Below are 24,607 nucleotides of genomic sequence, written 5' to 3'. Positions count from 1 at the left end.
CTCTTCTTACTGAAGTGGCCAGACAGCAAATACAGAGGTGGACTCTGCTGTCTGCTCCAGAATGTCACATTAGAGTGAGATGCAGACTGAGCTGAGACAGACTTGCTGAGTTCAGCTGGCCTGTGCGCAACACAGCTGGAGCAGCACTGAACAGGAAGTGAGGGAATGAAGAGTTTGGGTCCAGTTGCAAAATCACAAGAGGCTTTATTAGAAGCATCTAAACGTTTCATACGGACTAAGCAGCATTTAATCAGTTGGCTGCGGCGTTAGTTACTAGTTTTGTCCTTTCTATGTCTTAATATCCAGATTGATTAAACGAGAATGAGAGCTAAGTGTAACTTAGATTGTTGGCATTAACCAGACGTTGTGTTAAACTTTAATTTTGTGTCATTTTGGCCTGAAAACACAACCCTGATAAACCCAGAGTTACTAAACAGTACATATAAACTTATCTTCAATAACTCAAGATGTCAATAACTACAGTATTTAACGAATGATAACATTGAAGGTGAATTCTGTTTGCAAAAAGCCAAGCTTGTAGTTTTCCGTTATGCTAAGATAACTCATAAAGACATCAGAGTAGTTTATAATGTTGTCATTTAATTCAGAAAGCACGCTATCCTTTTTTAATAATCTCCTCATGGATTCATGTGACACGAACACAGAAATTAATGCTTTTGTAGCAAAGAACAAATGTTTAAACAAGATCTTTTTAAACTATCAAAGGGAATATTTATGGAGCCAACCTGCCTTCAAGAGATCAACATTTGATATACTGTATTTTTATTTATTGTTACACAAACATTTGGCCGATGGTATCGGACTTGCTTTTCACATGGCAGATATATTGACTGGGCTTGCACTGCAGCAGTGTGATGCTGAAATAATGGACTGTTCTGTGATCGTGTCAGCCTTAATAAACATTTGGTATAACTTTTATGTTTTATTTTTCCCTGTTGTTATTTTCTCCCAAAAGAAACTCCGATTGCAGCATTTGGAGCAAACACAAGGAATGCTTTGGATTCGATTTGATTCCTTTTTCTCTGCATGACAGGAAAGGAGAGAGTGGCGGGTGACATGCAGTCAAGGGCCGAGGTCGGATTCAAACCCACCACCACTGTGATGGAGGCTATAGTCCTATGTATAAGGGGGCGCAACATAACCGGTAGTCTATCAGCCAATCCAGTAGGAATCAATACTTAACAAAAATAGATATAAAACTCAAAATAAGCTCTTGTACGGATTAGTCAAAACGAATCCTCTCTCCACTGACGACAGACTTTACATTTCTTTCACTGACAGTTTGTGTATTTGTTAGTTTGACGAGCAGGTGACCTCTGTGGCCATCTGATCCTTCTCCCATCACTCCTGTAGATCTTCCTTCCCCTCTCAGCGTGTACAGTGCAGAACATCCTGCTATGTTGGCATTTGTGAAGTGTGTGATCTGCAGCTGATGGATGGTATCCTTCAGTAGAGAAAACATATCGCTCCACGTATCTTCAAAGCCTCACTCACTGTTCAGAGCAGGCTTTATGTTGTCCCAGAGCGCCAACATTTGACAGCAGTCGTCACCGCTGAAAGTACATCTCCATTGCTTTCTTAATCATCCTTCTTATTCCAGCTTTGAACTATTGATTTGTGGTCCTTTTTTGCATAGGATTGAGCCAGCACTGCGGACTATAACTTAGATTATGTAACACGTGTGACACAACGTGCAAATTCCAAATCTGATTTATATTCACAGAGTTCCTAAAAAGTTTTGAATTAGTTTTTGATATAGAAAACAGATAAACAAACACAAATGTCATAAAGACAACGCAGCACAAATTTTTAAAATTGATTCTCGTGTATGATCTATGACTTTGAGATCATTAACGGTCAAATATTTGAGTGAAAAACATATGCTTGTGAATGGGTTGAACATCTGTATGTCATTGGTGACAGGATTGCATAAGGATATCAGATATTGCTATTAATCAAAAATGGTTTTCCTAGAAGTGGAGTGTCAAGGAAAAACGAATAGCTCAGTTGCGATGGCCGTGCATGACCTCATGCTGTGTGTCTACTAAGGTTGTCCTTACTTTGATCCTTTTTCGATACCACATGTTTTATAACGATACAATCTGTTATTTTAATGATCGATAGTATATAAGCCAAAGCTTTAAAAAAAAAAAAAAAAAAACTTTAGGACTTCAGTCATAAATTAACCAAAAGCTACCGTGAACTGAAGAGCGCACTGACTAGAACAGACACATTGGCAAAGTTTTGGGACCAATTTAGACAGCGTGCAGGTAGTTTTTGGTACACCTGTCTGATGAAGGTCTAGTACAGAAACGTTGCAAATAAATGTTTATTTTCAAGTTAGACAGTGTGCAGAAGTCTACCTGTAAGGTTTTGGATGGACACTACACTCCGAACGACCTTTCCTGATTTTACTACTTTTAATTTTTGGTATTAAAAAGGAAGACATTTTACAATATTGGTTGCCTAACAATTACAGAATATCCCCCCCGAGGAATAATTAAATATTTCTGTATTGTTGTTGCCTTGGTACCAAGACAGGTATCCATTTCATTTGATTTTACAAGAGTAGTATTGAAGTTTAAACTCCTGTTATCATGACACCCTTAATGTCTACAGTGAATCAGCTCACAACAAGTTCAGACTTCAGACCCCGAAGGTGGTCAGGAACCTTTAGGCTCGTGTGGATCAGCTTCGGCCTCGGCTGACAGAGGTTGAAGGTTGCAGAGATGGAATGTGCCTGATTACAGATGTTCGCTTGCTTCAAAATCCCACTTTTGCTATCATCTTGCAAGAAAATCTGTGATTAATAAATTTCACTGCACGTTTTTAGTGGAGGAGTGTCATGGCTAGGGGATTACACAGTCCAATAGTTTTGCAAGGCAGTTGATGAAGAGCGCTGTGGTTGCTGATGGAGCCTGACCCTGACCCTCTTAAGTTTTAAGTAGCTATTTCAGCAGCCTGAGGGATGGGCCCAGACAGCTTAGCTATTGTTGATTAAGGTCATTGAGCAGGAGGTCATGGTGAAAGAAGACTTCTTGAAAGTAAAAGAGCTCGTCAAATGAGCCGTCAAACTGCTTGATACAAGGAAGGTTCCAAAACTTTTTTATATGCTGAAAAAACACAAGTGCAACACATGCTTTAGTCAATGATTGTGTTGGTGCTTACTTGGTTGTCTTCTTGGAGGAATCCTTTGATCTATGGGCTCCACATACACCTGGGACAGAAAAGAAAAGAAAAAGCAACAATCACATGTCCGTTCAGTCGTTGAACGTTTGAGTCATTCTCAGCTATTTAAATTCCCTTTCCCAGCAAAGACATCTGCTTACTGGTAAAAGATGATTTCTCCTGCATAAAACAGCTTTAGTACATGGGGAAAAAAAATTTGGACTAAAGTTGCATCAAATGTGGTTTTTATCACCGCTTGGCAAAACGTTGTTTCCCAGATTCCTGCTATTAGTATACTTTAAAAAAATACTTTGACTTTACGACCACCTAGAAATCGTGTAGTATTTGTGAGGCTTTTAAGGCCTTTGAAGGAACAGCTCAGTTTTTTGAAGTGGGGTTGTATGAGGTTCTGACTAGACTGACAGGATCCGTTTCACAACATAAAAGAGACCAAAACATCTATAAATATGATTCTGCTGTACTTTGCAGGGGGCACGGATCAGCTGTTCAGGTCAGCAGGCTTCGTTTGAGACCACCAAACTAAAGAAAGTGCAATTTACAGCTTTCTATGAAACACTGTAACTTTGGATACAAAAGGTTTTCTACATGGACTGAAGAGGGGAGAGGAAAATCTTCTGCAGAAGGACTCAACAGGTCTGAAAGAGAGAGGAGGGAAACTTCTGTGGAAACTGGAGAGAGTTACCTGGTGGCTCAGGTGTATAAACTGTGAGCTCATGTCAATGAACGAGGGGATAAGGGGACCGAGCTGAGCAGCATCTCCTGTGGCTTATAAACTTACTATCGACTTCAACTTCCACTGCTGAAAAGATCCTTATGTAACCCCACTTGGAAAAAAGACTGAGCTCCTCCATTGAGGGGGATTTAAGGTTGCACTTGGTTTGAAGTGGAATTAAATAGATTGCGAATGGTTTAATACACGCTCTGTTGCCACACTTCCTGTATTTATGAAAATTAGGGCTGCTTGATTTTCCCTTAACATTATGTAATCTCCTTTTAGTAGCAACAGATATGAATATGTATGACAAACCTCAATCCAAAGTCTAAATGGAGGGATTGCAATTGCTGCTGATTGGCTGTCCGAGTGTTGAGGTAATGCTCCCTGACCGCTGTACTGGCTGATAGATGCAGATGAGATAATCCTCCCCTCTGCTGATAACTACTTCTTGTGTCCTATTTTTATTGTGTCTAAGTGCTTGTATGTGTGTCGTGGCAGTGTGTGTGTGTTTGAGTACTGGGAAGATTAAATGGGCGTGCAGGATGTGGGTTGCTGTAAGTTTATTGATGTGTGGGTGCTTTATTAATCTGCAAACAGTCGACTCATCATGACCGCCGCTGGCAGGAGCTTTAAGCCCTTATTATTGTCAAAAACTAAGTTGCACAACAAAGTTTATGAAGGCAGCCTCATGTTTTATTTTGTTGTTTTTTAATAAAACGTTTCAGGTAAGGAAAATCCATATCTCTATGAAAACAAACTATGGATCTTGACCTCTGGGTTGCATGTACTCTTAAACAATAATAATAATAACAATAATAATAATAATAACTTTATTTATATAGCACATTTTAAAAACACAGGTTTACAAAGTGCTTTGACATACAGCAAAAGGCTAAAGGAAGCAGCTGTGGTGTTATGCAACTTGCTCCCCTAAATAGAAAGCCATAAAAAGATGAGAAATGTGTGACACTGTTCCTGGGATATATCACCCACATGAGTAAAACCACCTGCAACCTTCAGGGCTGAAAATTAAAGCCAACATAGAAGTGCCAAAAAACTGCAGTTCCCCAAGTGGCCACTTGAGGTTGGGTCCAAAAGGGAATCAATCCACACACAGCTCCATGTGAAAACACTCAAGTTGAAATCAGAATAACTCACAAGTTTGAATTACTTCAAGGGACAAGGGATGTTCCTCGCAACTCATTTCCCACCAAAAAAAATGTAATCCAGTATAGTCGACTAGTTTAAAGGGAAGAAAACAGTCAAAAGTCAGGACAATGTATTTTACATGGCTTAAACACTGTTCAAGCCATACTGAGTGTTGCCGTTTGCTTGCTATTAACACAGGTCATCACTTCTTTCAATAAAGAAATTAGATGACTATTTCAAATGTCGCTGAAAAGTGTGGCACTTTACGACATGCATTTGCCAACCATTGCCTGCACTTCTCTGACACCATGCCATCTCTCCACTGTAGTGGTTTACATTAGAACAAGGTGAGCAGGCCCATTAACCGGAGCTACGGTGGCAGATGGCTAAGTTACAGCTTTGACATAACATTTAACCAGCATTGTAGACTTACATTAGTTTTATGAGTGCAACAGAAGGGTCATTCTGGGAACCGTGTATTGCTAATAAATTATCCCTGCCTGTTGACCATTAAGTTATGATAACTTGATGTTTTCTAGCCCCTCTCTCCTATTCCGCTCCAACATCTCATCAAAGCATTGTGACTTACTTCTTGCACCAAGAAACAAGATAGGGACTGCAAAAATGTCAAACGCAATTGCTGCCTCCATTTTTACATTCTGCGAGTTACAGTCTAATGCTAACACATTGTTATTTCTCCCCTAGCTGCTGACTGGGACCCTGGATGGAAATCTGCGACTGTTTCAGCCCAGCAGAGGGGCGAGTATTTCTCATGACACAAGTGCTGCTGTGTAGAGCATCTCCAACATGACTGCTTAATCACACCAGGCTCCAGCACAGACCATGCAGGTTTCATTAAAGCAGTTCCAACCCCACGGCTAGGATTTTTACTGGGAGAGGAAAACATGAAAGGTTTTGTTTTGAGTTGTTGGTTAAAAGAAGATCAAAAATAGATACAAGTTTATGGAGGGTTTGTTTTTCTTGGTTTATGTGCTTATTGTGTTCCCCTACTTCTTTGTTTCAAAATGTTCAGAGGAGACACCCATCTGAGCTCACTCCTCTCTGTTAAACTTCCAGTATGTACATCATTGGAACACGATTCAAAGAGATGTCAGTTTGATTGAACATCTTTTCAATTAACCACATTATTGTAATTATTTAAACAATTACAGTCAAGATGCACATTACACAAGACAATTTGAGCAGCTATTATTCCTATCTGTTCCTCCACACTCTTAATGGTCGGATTTTGTTTGTTCAGTTCTTGTAACAGGCGTGCGTTTATTTCAATGGTCGTTGCCGCAATTTAACAGATCAGCACACAGCCATGACATCAGCTGGGTGCAACCTCTTTAGCTGCCAGACTAACAGATGCAACTACTGTTCATACTGACACACCCGTCTACATTGTTTGTGCTGTACATTTACTCTTCTCTGCCTTAGTCTCAACAAAAAGCAAGCAACACTCATCTGTTATATAAAAAAAGAAGGATTCTGATGGTTAGGTTTAGGATTTAACAGGTCTACATAGCTGCTAATGTGTATGCCATGTGTAAATAAACTGGTGCAGCATGTTATATGTGACCTACAGTTCTTGTAAAGTGTCAGAGTGTTTTCTACATACTGTGTAAGCAAATGTTCAACTTGTGTGTTTAAGTATATTAGGTGTGCCTCAAAATTCTACTCTGGGCCTACTTGTGTTTTTCATTTTTATTTATTTTACATGTTATACTTTATTCTTTCATAGATTATCTATAAACTTCCAGAGATGTACCAATCGACCAGCTGGTGACCTGACACTGATCAGCTGTAATCAGTCCTCTCAAATAAAAATGATTCTGTACCGATCTCAGATCAACATACAAGGTACAAGTTTCATGCCATGTGCACAGCGACACTAACGCGACAACCACCAATACACACACTAACATATCGGCAGAGTGGACGTGAGGTGCCCATCAGCAGTGGTGAAAGAGTGATGACATACAGGAGGATAAACAAAGACTGTTTCCTGGTACTTGCTCCTCTTGTCCAAAAGTACCTCTGACAGTTTTTGTATCGCATTCACACTGTCACTGCACTCACTCTGTCACTGCACTCACTCTCTCTCTCTCTCTCTCCTCAGGGCTGGGAGAGCACAGTATGTTAAAGCATTTATAATGTCTGGCATTCTTCGGTTGAGGTAATAAAACTTCAGCGTGTAATTAAAACGTTATACCTGCCAAGAGACTTACCACTTTTCAGGAAATATTATGGATTCATATTGATAATAAACCTCGACCTCGGCCCTTTGCAGCTTGACATCACCCTTCCTCCTCCTCCCCATATTTCCTGTCTCTCTTCAGCTGTCATATCCTTTGAAGGCAAAAATGCAATATTGGTAGATTAATGCTAATTAAATGCTTAAACAGCCAGGCTGTTATTTAAGCCTGCTTGTCACAGAATGTACAATTATATGCAATACTTACAACACAAGTAACATTCATTTTTGTTCTACCAATCATCAAGAAGAAAACAATTTCCAATTACAATGGAACTGCATGACACTGCACTGAATCTGCTTTTTGGTTTAACGTTACACTTTTTCTTTCCAAGTTATTTTTTGTATAATTCTACAAAAGATCTGAGAATACTGCACCTGCTAACCCCCTTTTTTTCATTTTCTATTTAAAAATCAGGGCACATATTTTCACTCATACGCTTACTATTTCCTACTTCGCTGACATGTTGCCCTAGACTGTCTGAAGAACGGCTGAAGGAAAATTAGTTTGTATCTGTAACGGATTTAAATGTTAAGTGTCACTCATCCCCTCTCCATTTTGAATATAAATTGTATTTGACTTATTAACTGACGCTGACAGTGATGACTGAAAGAAACAACCTACTGATGGGCTCCATGATCTTAAATCCCTCAGACTGAGAGGATGACTCTGACTTGTCACCTGTCCAATGGTCTGGACTGGATTTAGTTTTTTGGACAGTCAGCTTTAATTGATAGAGACAGATTACTTCTGATGATTGTTCTGCCCAGCCTGGCCTCAGTTTGGCACATGAAATAACAGCAACATGGTTCCTCATGACAGAAACTGATAGAGCATAGCTCTGGCTGCTAGAAGTTATGGGGTGATTATATATGTTTGTTTGTTAATGCTTTTTATGCCACAGATATAAGGTATGCACTGGCAAAGTGTAGTCTTCCCTGTCAGGGTGAGCTTTAGTGTTCCTACAAGCACCAGAGACGTTTTACTGGAACAAAACATAATAAATTGTCCTAAAGTAAATTTATGTAGCTATGTTCTCTCCATTATATTGTGCTGGAATGTGTGTGTGTGTGTGTGTGTGTGTGTGTGTGTGTGTGTGTGTGTGTGTGTGTGTGTGTGTGTGTGTGTGTGTGTGTGTGTGTGTGTGTGTGTGTGTGTGTGTGTGTGTGAGAATGTGTGTTTTGGGAGTATCTTCTCCTGAATGAATTAACCTGCTACTCCAAGATTCAGAGTGTACACGTCCCCAAAACTAATATGATATATCGATGTACGAGCACATTCCTCGTCTGTGTGAGGTCGTTTTTGGTGAACTCCCTGCATTGATCTCACCAGTAAAGAATGACGGGCTTATACTTGCAAATAAAAGGATTTTAAGTGCAGCCGCACCCGAACATCATAACGCAATCTGGCCCAAAGTTTGATATCTCCGAAAACTATGTCATTCGATTTGAAAGGGAAGAACTCAGCCTGTATCAATATGTTCAGATAAATAAGACACTGGATACAGAAATGACAGCACTGATCAGAGCAGAATGTCACACAGGGGGAAGATACAGAGCAATCTCACAATGTCAAAATTCATTTTTGCATCACAGCATCATCTCAAAACTCAAATATACTTTGTAGACACCTGCAACATTTCCCTTGAAGTGTTTTGGTTGTTCACTCACTCCCTTCAGGCCTTCACTCTCTCATGATCACATCATATATATAAAAAAAAGATATACATCATGAAACATGTGCAGTCTAATGACTCCCAGAAGAGATCTGAGTATCTCTGTTCTTTTGTTTTCATGAACTCGGTGCAGCTCAAAGTCATGGGAGGGGAATATTTGTGCACACATCAAAAACTGCGGTCATATAGCTGGAACTCCTGCGAGTCTTTAAAAGCTTTCCTCAATATTACATACTGCTCTAGGAATTGTTAGAGAAGAAAATAAGTAAGAGTATCAGTTTGTTTGTTTGGCTGTATAATACACACTGGATTAAAGCTTTCAACGTCTGCTATAAACACAGAGTGTAAATAAAAGGCCATAAGACATGGAGCATCAGGAACACAAAGCGATGGGTGTGACTGTTGCTGGTTTTATTTCATGTGTTTTGTAGTGAAAGTCAACTATGGCAGAATGGTCCTAAAGACTTGTTTTGCCTTTTAAAAAATTCAAAATAGAAAAACCTTTGCACATATATTTCATCAGACAGGTGCGCAGGAGAGCAATGTGTCCATCAAAACTTAAAGGTAAACTCCCGCACATCGTCTAACTTGCAAACTAACGTTTCTGTACTAGACCTCCATCAGGCAAACCCGACAACACACAGAACACTACAGAAAACCACCTCAAAGCAAGTTTGACATATTTTTAAAAAGTAAAATAAATATATAGTTTGCGAGCAATCGATTATTTGTTTGTGTACTTGACGGACCCAACTTCATATGAAGAGCTGGGCCTTTACAGAAAGAGTCAGTCTAAAATTACAACAGTTTAGTTCTGCAGAGAGCAGGTGAGTTATTCCGCATGAGTACCTGACGATCCCATTATATATGTACTTGTACTGATACTACTAAGAATACTGTTAATATTGTATATTTAACTCTAAATAGAGTCTGTCTCGACCATTTTCATTACAACATATTGCTCAGTTAATGCATCAGTAATGATAATAAACATAAACGTCTGACTGAGCCTTTAAACTAAACGAGTATCCCTCTGGCTTTATGAGAATTTTCCTGATAAAATACTGTATGTTGTTTTATTTAAATATATCTTCACAGCAGCAGCAGCACGTTGCACCATCTTTGGGGAGTAAGCACTTCCAGCAGAAGACACTAAATATAAAATATAAAGCGATGCCAGCAGCAGAAAGTTTAACGTCATCAGCATAAAATACATACACAGAAAAACAACACCGTGCTGTCAAGAAGCATCCAAACGAAATATTTGAAAACAGCTGTGCAAACACACATTACACAGGTGATGTCACCAGAATTAAAGAAGAGGAACACAACAGTTTGATGTATGACTGTTCATCACTGAAGTTAGAAATGATATGCCTGCATGTGGAACATTTTCCCTCTCATCATACACATGCTCATGTAACAAAAAAAAAAAAGCGTCCACATTGTTAGCCTCCTGTGTTTCTCCTCATGTGGCCTACAGATTACATACTACTACTTTTGGCTTGAATGATATAGCACACATCTCAGCGTTCAGTAAATCTCATAGTAGGGCTGCTTGCTAACACATATGGGAGCTGCAAAGTGTACGGTAAGATGCGGAGTGACTAGTATTTATTGGTTAAATATCCAGATGGAGCCACACAGGAAAGAGCCAGAACAAGAAGTCAGTCTCTCAGTACTTGACTCTGTCCCGAGATGTTCTGAGCTGCTGTGTGCAGACAACGACGGAAATACCGATTAGTAGCAGATGGTGTCATCCAGGGTGCAAGGCATAAACTATGGGTGCTTAACACTCTGATAAATCAGCACAAGGCCCTCATGAAGGTAGCGGGAAAAAATGGGGAAAACAGAAGTGAGAAACATGAGACGCCAGATCGCTCTACAAGACTGGACCCCCGTTGAGCCTTTGGAATTCCTTCAAACAGTAACTCAATCCTGATATGTAAAAATAGAATAGAAAGATCAGTTTGTTCGGTCCAGTCCTGACTCCCGTTCGTCTTCTTCAACAAATCAAAGCCTATTTGAGGCTAAAACAAAATGCTGCATTATGAGATTTTTCAATAAAGTCCAAGAACCAGTTTGAAAGTCTCCAGTAAGCCAAGGTGGAAAGGCAAGACGAGATGTTTTGGCGTCTTGAGTATAAACTGTTTGGTCTCTGCTCATTTCTGATATTCATTGACTCACCTCATCAACCTTTCCTCTGCACTTTAACAACAACCTCTACCATTAGGAAATTCCTTCATTTTATGACAGAATCTATTTCCTCGCTCAGTGATTTTTATGCTTTCCTCTGTAATCATGTTGAGGAATTAACAGCACATGTGGTGGTGTTCCCCTTCAGTGAGCTATTGTGATTGATGCACACGTTTGTTTGTGTAGCCTGTTTGTTTATTGTTCTGCTTTTGATTTTCTAATGTGGAATTAATATAATAAAACCAATACTTTGTTAGTTTACTGAAATTTAGTTTTCAAGCATCTGTGTTGATTTTTCTAACTTTGGAGATTAACTCTGAATTCAACAAAAAGCATCAGATTGTTTCATGTCTTACTTTTTAGCTCTTTTAACTTACACACAGGTTTCCTTCAATGCATACAAGTTACATTAAGGCTCCACAGCTTCAGGCGAGGACGCTTGGGATCATGTCAGAGCACTCGACTTGCAGCTTGATGGGCGTTTACTCACTGAAAAGTGGGCTTGTTCCATTCTCTACCTCTCCAGCCACTCTTGATTGCCAAGTTTTTCTGCTGTAGGTTAGAATTGAGCTCTGGTCCCTCTCAAAACTCGCCACAACGATCCTAGAATGAACTGCGTGACAGCCTCTCCGGCTCTCGATAGGAAATGAATATAAAGCGTTGAGACGCTATCCGTCGTCGGAACCAGTGGAGCTGTACGGTTAGGACATGATACGATGCAAAATGATGCAATGCAATGCGATACGATACGAAACGGTAAAATATCTATTGTTTTGTATCGTATAGCGGTTGAAATTGGCAATAATGCTTGAAAGACAGCTGCAATGATACGATACAATATGATATAACATGACACGATACATGACCAACAGGGAAACACCCCGAGAACAGCCGACCTACGCTCTCAGGTGCCGGTTGGTTGCAGGACCATACAATGCATATGTGTTGTGTTGTATTGTATCGTATTGTGATGGTTAAAATCGGCCATGATGCTTGGAAGGATTTGCAATGATGCAAAATACAAATAGTAAATCATTCTTCTTATATACAGTATATTGAAGCTAACCTAACAAGTATGTTCCGCCATGATGCTTGGGAGGATATGATACCAAACCATACAATACACTTGTATTGTACCCAACCGGAGGGAAATAACAGAGAAAAGACGATTTCTTGATACACCAACTCAAAGGAGCAAAGTAAATGTTTGTTTTTACAAGTAGAAAAGATTTTATTTTGTTCTGTTTGAAATCAGAGCGATTAAAGTTAAAAAATAACAGCCAGAAATATCCATCAGAGGGATGGTTTTTAGTGTTATAAAAGTCTGATCTTGTTTTCACTTTTACTTCAGCTAAAGCTTTATTGTAGTATTTGGTTCACAAGAATATCCTCTTATTGTAGAGTAAATCATGTTTGGAGAATAGCAACATCTGTCTCTTTTTGATATTCCTGTTTTTATTCTATGTTCTTTTAGGGTCTTTTTTTGCCAAACAATGAAGCAGGTGAATAAAGCTCTGAGCAGAATGATGTAGTAGTCCTCAGGTTAAGTGTTTCAGCAACGTTTGAAAGATTGAATGCATCATCCACCATCCTGCCTAACCAGCTTATGTACGAGGAATAGCTTCAGGTTGTGACGTTGCTCATGGTCATATTGTGCCAGGCGTTCATACCTTTGAATAAACTCACAGTTAACTTGATTTTGCAAAGATTCAGACTGTTTGTTCTTCACAATGGCTGAGCTACACTCTTAACTTGTTGCTCTTAACTTGGTGTACAGACAGAATCAGAAAACCAGCATGATGTTCTCCTCCATCATGGGATTCCTGGAAGTTAACCAATCACTAGACTGGGTTCACTGTGGGCCAAGAGCAGCAAAGATGAAATTTAAGATGCCGGTTTACAAATAAGGGTTTAAAAAGGGTAAATAAGTCGGATGATTATTGCATCGCTCAGACAGGAAAGGCCGACTGACTTTATCAACAAGAATGCAGCGGTTGGCGTTGTAATTATCTCCAGTAACGACCTAAAAGGAAAACTGCTTTAACAATCCTCTTTCAACATTTCAGGGGGAAACGGTCTGGTTTAGTACAAAAAGCCAAGCAATCGTCATAGTTTACAAACATGCTTTTCTCTATGATATTAAAACGGAATTTCCCCTAAAATCCTCCAGATGGCAATGGTTGGATTCTGGGACCATCGCTGAATTTTAGTATGAGTATGGAAGTATACCGTTAATCCATAACTGTGAATCTGGAAAATAGCTTTCTAGTTTACACGTTATTTAGAAACTATTGAGGACATCTGCAGAGAGGAATGATCGTTTGTGTTTTTGTCATTACTCATGAACCATTTAGAAAATGTCAAAAGGTCAATATACCGCCATCCCGACTTGTTTGATACAATTATTAAATTACTGATGTCAAATATTGATATTTTTCAGAAATTAAAAATATGGTGCCCTAAACAGATTTATCTTCCAATGTACTCAGAGCGTCAGTACTTCATGACTCCTCAGGCTGGCGTGACATGAATTAGGATAATGTGAACCGAAGAAGAAGAAGTTGATGTCGGGATTAAAGAAGAACAAAGTGGGATAAAGTGAGACAGCAGTGGACAAAAAAGGTATGACGAGTGGTAAGAGGTCTATACCAGTTGATGTCTCAGTATTTTGCAGTATTGTTTTTGTCTTTGTCTACTCTATGTTCTGTTTGCGTTGCTTTGTTTGTCTAGCACACAAAATTAATTCAAGAAGGAGTGATAAGAGGTCAAACTGACACAAATTTTCAGTGATAAATACATTAATCCTGCACTTTCTATTTTCAGGAGCATTTTGTATTCGACAGTAAATAAGATATTGTGATGTTTCATTATGTGTTTTTATTACAATATACCAGTTATTGCAGAATCGCTGTATCATGATATTATTGTTATCATGGTCAACATATCACGTTAAGTATTGCATCGTTACCCTGAAGAAGCGGAGTGCGATTTTCTGGCACAACTTCACTTACTACCAAGGTGCATGGAGAGCGAAAGGTCCAGCAACACTTGTAGCATGAAGATCAACTAACAAATTAAACCATGTTCAGGACCCTGATGAAGGCCACAAGCCGAAACGTGTCAGTCTAATTTGGTAATAAAGTTGTTGCTGGAGCATCGTAAGTTACCCTGCAATTTCCAGCTGCTCGTTGCAATTTTCTGGGAAATCAACAACAAAATCTAAAACTTTAACTCTCACGTAAAGGCAGTAAAGTGCAGAGAATATTGGTCTCTGAAATGGAAGTAGAGGTATTTAAGAGGCAAAAAACATTATATAAGCTTTTGTCCTTTGTAAAATAGATGTTGTGGAATTATATACTTGAAGAGAAACTTGTTGAAGTCTCCTCCATGAGCCACAACAATGCTGGATGTGTTTGTATATAGGCTGTGGAGCTTTAGCTACGCTGCAGCACCTTCTGTACCCAGAGACCCAAGGCCAGAGCTCCACCTCCTCCTCCTCCTCCTCCTCCTCCTCCTCCTCCTCTATGCTGCACTGAGGATATCTCACTCTCACACAGCACTGTGTATGGGCCTTTCATTCCCTAAACAAACACATCAATCTTTTTCTTGGTCCCCGTTTTGTTGTTCCCCCTCGATATTTAAGTACGGTAATACTTTCAAACATTTTCTAGAAAGTGAGTCCAGGATTCTCCCGGTCCTTCAACTCTTATACATTTGCTTAATATATCTTTCTGCTCTGTCATAACTCTTAGCAACCCCATCAGCACAAAGATGGAAAAAGGGAATCTGGAAGTCATTACGCAATGATTGCATCCCAAAATGAAAATGTAATTGTGAGAAAGGACAGTGGAAGCAGCATGCTGATTGTTCTTATGTAATCCCTCCAGCCATTAACCTACATGTGGTTAAGTATGAGTGAAAGCTGGCTTCAGAAAAGATGATTTATCACATATGTCTTACATTTATTGTTTTAAATTTGCCCGTTTCTGGTTCATCAGTGACTGAATAGTCCTTTTGTTGGTTTTCCTAATGATATTTTACAGTTTTTAGTTTGCTGGAAAACATTAGAAAATGTTGATGACTCATCCTGCACTTCTGGCTGTTTTGCATCCAGTTTAAAGTTTTTCTTAAATTGATTTGCCCCGCCTGCAGGACTTCAAGATCTGCTAGAGTGCAGGACATACAAGCTTGCTAGCTTTGAATCTCCATTTACCTGCCCCTCTACCTGTTTGTCTCCTGTAAAATCTATTTAAATGTTCAAAAACTGCATATCCACTGTATTTCGTAAATGGTTTCATTCCATTCCATTTTCATTCTATTCATACACTTATAGGAGACGCTGCAACATGAACAGCCCATTAGTAGATTCACATGCCGCTGGACATGCAGTGGGAGCAATTTGGGGTTTAGTGTCTTGCCCAAGGACACTGCAGGAGCTGAGGATGGAACCAGGGGATGTTCCAAGTACACTAATGTCCTGGTCTGTTAAGCAGAAATTTTAATTCTGTTTCATCTAATGTGGGTAAAAGATGAAATTTGGTTTGCGGAGTGTGGCTAATGTAAGCACTGCTCGCATCACCTGCCTTCAGCCTAACAACCACATGTTTGTGCTAAACTTGCTGAACGCCCTACTCCGGTCAATATGCCAGTTTCATCTGACGCAGCATGCATTCAACTTTACCTCAATTTTCTAGAGCAAAATACTGCCAAATAGCAATGTTCCTAAGAGATGCAATCTGTTCACTGCTTGTTTACATCCAGGTTGTAGCGTGGGGAAAGCAAGCCCATTAACTGGAGCTACAGTCAGTCTGTGGCACAAGAGGCAGGCGGCTGCGTTTTAGTTTAAGCATATGACCAGCATCCAAGGCCAGAATAATTATTATTTTAACTGACTGGTAATTCTGGTGCCCAGTAGCTGGGTGATTACTAGAGAAAAAATGGATTCATGTAAAAGACGAGATTCTTATCTTCTGAGATAGATTCATAACTAAGAAGTCACTCCCTGCTAAGTGCTAATGCTAGCTCTTTAACTCAGTAGAACGCCAAATGGAGCAGCAAGAAATTCAGCCAGTCTCACAGATGACTGAAGTATGTCCAAATTAAAAAATAGACTTTGAATCATGATTCCAGAATAGTTTTGAATCGAAAATAAATTCTGAATCGAATTATGCCCCCAAGAATGGAAATCGAATCGAACCGAGAGACACCCAAAGATTCCCAGCCCTATAATGATTACGTTAAACTTTAGTCAACGTAACGCTCACCCGTTTGAGAGACAACTGACTCGACCACTGGTCCTCCAATATATTAGTCTACATATATTATAACCAGGTTTGTTATGGTTAGGCTATGCCCTTATTCAACATACTGCTATCTGAAGTGAACAATCCCTTTTTGATCATGCCATCTTGCTGTGTGTTTGTTAAAGCATTTGCTCTTCTGCATTGTTGCTTTCTGGGGGTTTTTTTTGCTTGAAAATTGATGAAGTGCGGTAACCTTTTCAAGTAGAACTTTTAGTCACGAGGTATGCAACATGTCCATCTCATGCATTTGTTTTTACAGGGCATATAAATATGTTGAATACCTCTCTGATAGCCAATCATTGAAACTTTAATTTGGGGAAACAGAACTCTTATTAGTACTCTAAACTGCTTCAATGTATTTCAGACTGATCGTGTTCAAGTCCAGCAATTCAAATACACATCTGGGAATACGTCTAATCCTAATGGCTTGACTGAGCCTAATTACATCACTATGACAAGCACAGTTGCGTAAATATGAGTGTGTTTAACCCTCGCAAAACACAAGCAACCAGCAGGCAGTTAAGAGGGTTCTCACAGCCTGCCATCTTCCACCCGCCCTGCAGGCCAGAGAGGAAGTAAACAAGATTCCCTCTGTTCATCCTTCTGCTTAAGATTTTGGAATTGTACACAAACAAAGGCTTTGCAGGTCTAGTTTTTAAGCCGTATCATCTGATTTTGTACTCTTTGTGACAATACAGCAGTAAAGTGTTCTCCCAAGCCCAATCACATAACCACTCAGGAAATATTCTGCTATGTTGAAACTACATATGTGGTACTAACAAATCATAAGTCACATACGTATAAACATTTGAGAAATCTAGAAGTCAAACATTGGTTATCTCACTTTGATTAAATGCCTGATCTTTGCCAAAGTATGTGAGATATTTTTATATAAAACAAACTGGAATAAGATAGTTTGAAAGCAAACATATAGTGTCCTGGAAACAAGTTATATTTATACAAGTTCTCAAGTAACTGGTTCTTCAAACAGGAACCTCTAGTATTGAAAGATAAGCCAAGGAAGAAGTGCAAAAACTGCAATTCCTCGAGTGTCCACTAGAGCCAGAAATCCCCATTAGCTCCCATATCATAATGCCCATTTTTTACAACAGAAATCTATTTGGTATCATTAAATCAAACTCATCTGTTGTTTTCATTAAGCGAAAGACGTGAAGTGGGCGTGTTGCAACTTTTTGTAAGTAGGCTTATAGCCTGCCTCAGCTCTGCCTCTTTGCCTGTTTCTAGCGTGATCAAAAGTTTGTTTAAGATTCAACTTTGTCTGGGATTCTTTGGCATTTGCAGCCAGCCTCAATTGGAAAATCACAGAACTGAATTTTTACATGGGTGTTAAATGGACTTCCAGGGCTTTTCAAGCTAGCAGTTTTAGCAATTCCAAATTAGCTTCATTTTTCAACAATGGAGATTGCCACTTGGTTGACAGACAGGCAGTGGGTTAAACTATGAGGCAACCTCTAGTGTTGAAAAATGAAGCGATTGAGGAAGCCCAAAAAACTGCAGTTCCTCGACCATAATTGGTTCAAACTGAGAGTTTGGTATCAATAGCTTTTTCTTCATTGGTCACCACTGTACATGGGGGATTTCTTATAACTCATCCATTATAAACATATTTAGCCAAAGAGTTATTCAAACATTTGCATAATAAGGGGCTTCCCTGATCGGACTGACAGACGGGCGTTTGAAGCTGTTTGCCAGTAGGCCCTCAGCTCCACGTCTGACTTTTACAGGGTGACCCAAAGTTTAGTTAAAATTACATTTCCAATATGGCAATCATTAGGCTTCAAAACCCTTCTTCGGAAACCAGTTGATGAGGTCACTGACATCCTTGATTACAGTAAAAGTAACCCATTCTTCTTATCGGATCAAGTTTATCGAATACGCAGGAGGACGTATATGGACTGCAGTCATGTTTTAATACAGTAAGAATTTCTTTAAAAGCCACAAAGTCAACCGGGAAGTCCTGCAGGGTTGCGATTTAATGATTTACGGTTAGTACGGATCAGCTTAAATGTTTTTCCACTGTTTTCTTTCTCCCCTGTTGACTCCTCAGTCTTGCCTCACAAAACCTTAGAGAACAATTCAGGGATTCTTAAAGCAGGATTTTTTTTGGCAGGACATCCTGCTGATATCTCTCGTCTGGTATTTGATGCCTTTGGTATGATCGCTTTAAGAGCACTGAAGTGTTGAAAAAGGACATAACAGAGTTAGTGAAAGCACATTTGGTGCATTTATCATGTGTGTTCAAGTTCACATTGATTCACAGAGAAACTATCATTATCTTGCACTTGAAGCTCTATTTCTGTACAGTTCTTCCCATAAACCAGCGTACGAAACAAAACGTTGCGAGGATGCATTTTTCCAAAGTTTACCGTGAGAAAATAAGCAAGCGCACACACGCTTTCATATTGAGGTGAGAGACACAAACAAATGAAGTCACTGACTGTCAAATTTTACTGACCTACGTTTGGCAAAGAAAACACTATAATATGACAATGAAAATAACTATTGTGAGAACTGAACCAAAAGATATGGGCTGTGTGGCGGTACCAAAGACTGTAAATATTTATAAACAAAGCCTGAGTGTCGTCAGCCGTCTGTTCCTGCAGGGGGCTCTGGAGGCTCATCAGCAGCAGCCACCATGTTGGAAATCCTGTCTCAGCCTAACTTTAAGTCAACCTAACGACAGGCTGAGAGCTGGAGCTGAGGCGGGTTTTAAGCCTCTCGATGACCCGTTACATTGCGCCCAACCTGTCAATCATGTCAGCTATGCGCCTAACTACGGATAACACGTATCGTTCATGAAATCCAAACTCAGCCGTTTTAAAATAAATTCTCCCCCGTACAGTGTGTGTCAGTGATGACAATAACTAACTGCTGTTTTGCCTGTCCTGTGTATTTGACTTCCGGTGTTCCTGGAGCCAACCTCAAGCGGACACTCGAGGAGCTACAGAATTTTGCACTTCCTCATTGGCTTTTATTTTTTAAGACCAGAGGTTGCCGCTTGGGCTGTACTCATTGGAGTGAAAGTTAAAAAGAAATATCTCCATGTTCACAATTCGAGAGATGTTTAGTCAGTTTAACAACCTAACTCTTAGTCTTAATTAGCGTCTTAGTTGTTGTTTGTTGCGGAGGCCTACTACAATTCTACAATTCACTTAGCAGACGCTTCTATCCAAAGCAACGTACATCAGAGAGTAAGAACAACACAAGTAAAGATCTAGAAAAAAAGGGAACAATGTCAGTAAGAGCAAACGATCAGCTTTGAGTCTGATTGGACACACAGGTGCTGACAGGAAGTGACCACAGGTGCTGACAGGAAGTGACCAGAGGCAAAGCACAACATTGAGGGCAGTTCTTGAGAGCTCTAATCAGTATAGAAACCATCTTATAAGTCGTCGTTATCAAACAAAAACCATCGTCATTACCATCATCATCATCAATAATATGGAGCACATCATCATTAAGTTAGTAGGTATTCATGAAAGAGCTGGGTCTTTAGCTTTTTCTTAAAGGTGCAGAGGGACGCTGCAGATCAGTAAGAACGTGCAAACTGTTCAGAAGTGAACAGCCACATTGGATTAGAAGAGAAATACGATTCATCTGATGCAACTGCTATAACCCCAAACAAACTACTTCAGTGAGTGAAGAGCACACAGAGTGAGCAGTGAGGACAGAAACATCCAAAGATAATGCTGCCTCTCTCCACATATCTGAACACTTAATGTCAATATATTGCATTTGTCATGCAAATAGAGCGGTCATCTCATTTGGGAGATTACGCAAACATATTTTTACAATGCCAGCCATTCTGGCCAAATTTCTTTCAATGGCATTACTCAACATCTGGCATGATAAACTTAAAGAGCTGCATGAAGTAAATCTAAGCTAACTATTTTTTTTTCATCATTCCCAGAACTGTTGTATTTTGCCAAAGATGTGAGGTTTGCATGTTACATGTGTCACTCTCCCCAGGTCTCAGTACTTTAAACATTTCAGAAGCCAGATTTCCTTTTTGGATTGTGCTCCTGAGTCACACTGAACCTTTTTCTTTTTTTGTTAAAAAACACATAAAACCTTGGTGGTGAAGTCAGAGCTTGGAGAAGAGAACTGGAAACTATCGTTGTTTATCAAACCAACTGACGTTCATCACCTTAAGCTTGTGACTCCTCCAGATCTCTGGTGTTTGAGGTATTAAAAAGAGGAATTCCACTTTTTATGTGCGGGTTCAGTGATGCACTAGATAAGCATTTGCTCAAGGTGCGGTCCAAATGACCCAGAAAGTAAAAATAAAAAGCTTAAAAGTGATGGAAACTTGAGCAGTGCAGATTAAGAGCTTTGAGTAAAATATTAGAGCAACGTGTTCTTTGCTCTATTTTAATGGCATGCTTTGGTGTAAACAAGTCTGACGTGAATGTGTTGCTGTAAATTTTATTCTTCTCTTCTTGTGTGAAAATATACGACTTAGCACGCATACAATCACGATAAAAGGTCACTTTCACTGCATAAATTTGCTCTGCAGTTGCTAAGGGAGATAAAGTTTACCGTATTGGTCCAAATATCAGACCGTTTTTCTCCCTGAAAGAAAACCTAAAAAAAAGTGGGATCATATTCAATTCTGGGTCTTGACTTTTAAACATCAATCTATGTTCACAACAATAGACAGTGCCGCTTATCTCTATGGCAAGTGTACCACTCATGACAGCTGCAGTGCCAGGGGGAGCAAAAATAAAAAATAAAAAACAAGGAAGAAAACAAATGCTTCATGAATATCTACAGAAACATTTTTCTCAGTGAAACTAGTCGTTGGTGATTAAATGCAGCTGTTAGTTGTTTGACCTAAGTAGTTGGTTGAATAACTTTATATTGCACATCACTTCACAAACAAATCAACCATCTCCTCCACCATCAGCACCGCCGGTATACCGTCATTCTGTAGGAAATTAAAAAATGTGACAATTTAATCTAAAAAATATTATTTTTTCATTTAAATGAAAAACTACAGAAGCATATTGCATTCATGTGGGGAATTCTTTTTTTCTCCTGGTTTCTTGTTATTACGAGATCTTTATCTCTTAATAACAAGAAAAGATCTTGTTATTAAGAGAAAAGATCTCGTTATAACGAGCTAAAGATGTCGTTATTACGAGATAAAGATCTTGTTACTACGACATAAAGATCTTGTTATAACGAGAAAAGACACGCATTACAAAGACTAAAAAGATACTAGAGGGTTAATGAAGTTTGCATTGTGGCAGGCAGATGACGATGATGATGGTTGTTGATTTGATTGTGTTTTATTTTCATCTTGGTTTATGGCATTGGGAAATGTTATCATCTTTGAGTAATACAGATGGTATTCTCATGAGCTTGTTCAGAGCTGACTTAGCGTTCAGACGGAAAGCAAAGCACAATCTGACCTACTTGACATAACGTTATTCTTCCAGGATCAATTAAATAGATATGGTATGCTTCACCGATATAAAGTCATGCATCTGAATTGCATTCAAGCTGGCTACGTGGTGTCTCAAGATACGCTGAAGCATTTACTGAGAATACTTTAACCCCATGAAAAATAACTGTGGCGCCGGAATTGCCTGCTACGTGTTTATACTGAAATGTTGTAATGAGCTGCCACTGGTGTACTGTACACTCCCATAAACAAACCTGCACCTCCTCATCTCCACCACCCTAATGCCTTTTCTCGTTATAATGAGATCTATTCTCGTTATAACGAGATCTTTATCTCGTAATAACGCGATCTTTTCTCGTTATAACAAGAAACCAGGCCAAAAAAAAAATTCTCCACATGAATGCAATACGCTTCCGTAAAAAACAAACTTATTTTATTACATGTCTGGGGGGGGGGGGGGGGGGGGGGGTTATAATCAGGGTTGTCTTTGTTTCGGACTAATGAGGTTTTTTCCACTTCTTCTCATCCTGTTTTTCATTTATGTAGTTTATTGAGTTTTCCCTTATTTGGTTTGAGTGAAACAGTTTTCTCTAAACAAGCTAGAACTGAAATCTAATTTATAATCTGTGTATCCCTCATCATGAGATTACAGTCGGACTCGGCCTTTTAACTGAAACAGCCACTGAAATCAATTTTCTTCCATATCTGAAAATAAACTCTGATTATTCATAATTTCAGTGGAACACATTCAAACTGATTACAAGCCCATCTTGCAAAACTACAACTGACAGTTTAATGAGTGCAAGTCCGCGGAGCATTGCAACTTTTTCCACCCCTGACAGTTTCAATCGGATGTTCTCCGGTCACCGCAGAATGCTTTTATCATCTCCGAGCACTGTCATATGAATTGAATGTCTGACTCACCGATCACTACTGTTTTTGATTTCTGTCAGGTTAGTGAATCCATGTTGTTGAGAGGAAATCGTCCCATTTGGTAAGAAACTGTTTGTTCTTCATACACCCCCCCCCCCCCCTTTCTTTCCTCTAAATGGAATGCACATTTCCAATTGACGCAAACCAGCGCTGAGACGTATCCTATTGGTGCATGCAGGTCTACCCACATCCAGCTCTGTTATGATCCCTCAACAGGGCTCCAAGAATGAGAGGTATCAGCTTTTCTTTCCTTGACACCGCAGAGGGAAGCCTTGGCAAACATCTGACAGTCTCCAGACGCAAGGCACAGCTTGCCAGGCCAGCTAAGTTAAAGCATCTAAAGTTTCTATTGTATTAGAGGTAATTTTCATGTTCTATTTTTGTTCCACATTGCAGACATAGCTGGATTTCACCCTTTGACGTTGTTGGTACTGCACGTTTTTAATTAAAAACTGATAAAGTCAAATCGCAGTTACCCACATAATCAACTCTATACTTTGTGCTTGCTTGGAGTGATTTATTTTATACCACCTATAATCAGCTGATTCATCGGGGAAGGGGGACTAGGGGAAAATGGGGGATGGATTGTTTATGGCATGGTTTTTGACAAAAATAAATAAAACATAAAACAAATATTCATCAATCACGTCTTCTTCTGGGCTGGCCAATCTCTTCCCTTTTACAAAAACAAGAGGACAGAAAGGACTGTGTGAAGGACAGTATACATGAATTAGCATTGCATGTTGTAACTTGGATTCGGGTTAGGGGTTACGTTGGATCATCAATCCCAGGATAAATCTACAGATTGCGCTAAACGGCTTGTTCTGCAAATCACGCGATTATTTCCACAAATGAAACTAAGAACTTAACGAGACAGCTAAAAGCCTCTACGTAAGCCGTTGACACCTCTGGACTCTCTTCTCTGAGCACTGGAGAGCAGCCCTCCCCTGCAGCGTTATGCCCAAGCGCTCAGGAAGTGTGTCGACCATTGAAGCCAATTTTACCTGGTGGCCGAACCTGGTATTGCAGCTTCACATTTTGCCATCCTATAACCTTACATTGGGAAAGAGACATTATAAATCTGCAGGTAATATATTTTTAGGCACATAAACTTCCTGATTGAACAATTAGATAACACCGATTTAAGATCTTTAGGTCCTAAATGTTGTAAAATGCAATTAAAGGCGAATTCAGAAACATTTTTATAAACATAAAAAAGTGCATCAGAGCCACAGAACTGCGCCTCCAAGTTACATGGACGTTCGACTTTTTTTGCCGTATGTGCCACATACTGATGTATTAGGCCTATAGAATGGATACAGCATTGGAGGCGGAGCCCCGTTTATTCCAATGAAAGCTGCTCAGTGGTGAATCTATGCAGATCTTAATTGTTCCTGGGCCCATAGAGCATGCAAAGGGAAGTTTATGTTCCTCAAAAAAACGTATCTGCTGATTTATAAAAGTCTTTTTCCAAATGTGACCTCACGGGGAAAAGTCTTTTTGGGCCCAATGGCATCACATGATGCTGCAATACCAGGTTAAGCCACCATGTAAAATTGGCTTTAACAGTCGGCGCACTTCCTGGAGGCTTGGCGCCACTGAGCAGCTTTCATAGGAACGAATGGGGATCCACCTCCAATGCTGTGTCCACATCCATGGTCACTAGTTAATAATACAAAAATTACATGCAACAATAGTGAGTGATCACGATCCAAAACTGCATTACGAAAAATAATT

At 39.5% G+C, this 24,607-nt stretch overlaps 1 protein-coding gene across 1 annotated transcript in view; it reads left to right on the top strand.

Moving 5' to 3' along the window:
• wdr27 (WD repeat domain 27) overlaps nt 1-11,473 on the top strand; it is a 53,244-nt gene extending 41,771 nt beyond the window's left edge. The window contains exon 24 of the mRNA XM_020632813.3: nt 5,780-11,473. Within this exon, the coding sequence (XP_020488469.2) occupies nt 5,780-5,869 (90 nt within the window). The 3' untranslated portion in view covers nt 5,870-11,473. The remainder of the gene's footprint in view (nt 1-5,779) is intronic.
• The last annotated feature ends 13,134 nt before the right edge of the window (nt 11,474-24,607 follow it).

This window comes from Labrus bergylta, chromosome 10, assembly GCF_963930695.1.
Source record: "Labrus bergylta chromosome 10, fLabBer1.1, whole genome shotgun sequence".
NCBI classification, from domain to species: domain Eukaryota; kingdom Metazoa; phylum Chordata; class Actinopteri; order Labriformes; family Labridae; genus Labrus; species Labrus bergylta.
This window is presented reverse-complemented; position numbering and strand designations above follow the sequence as displayed.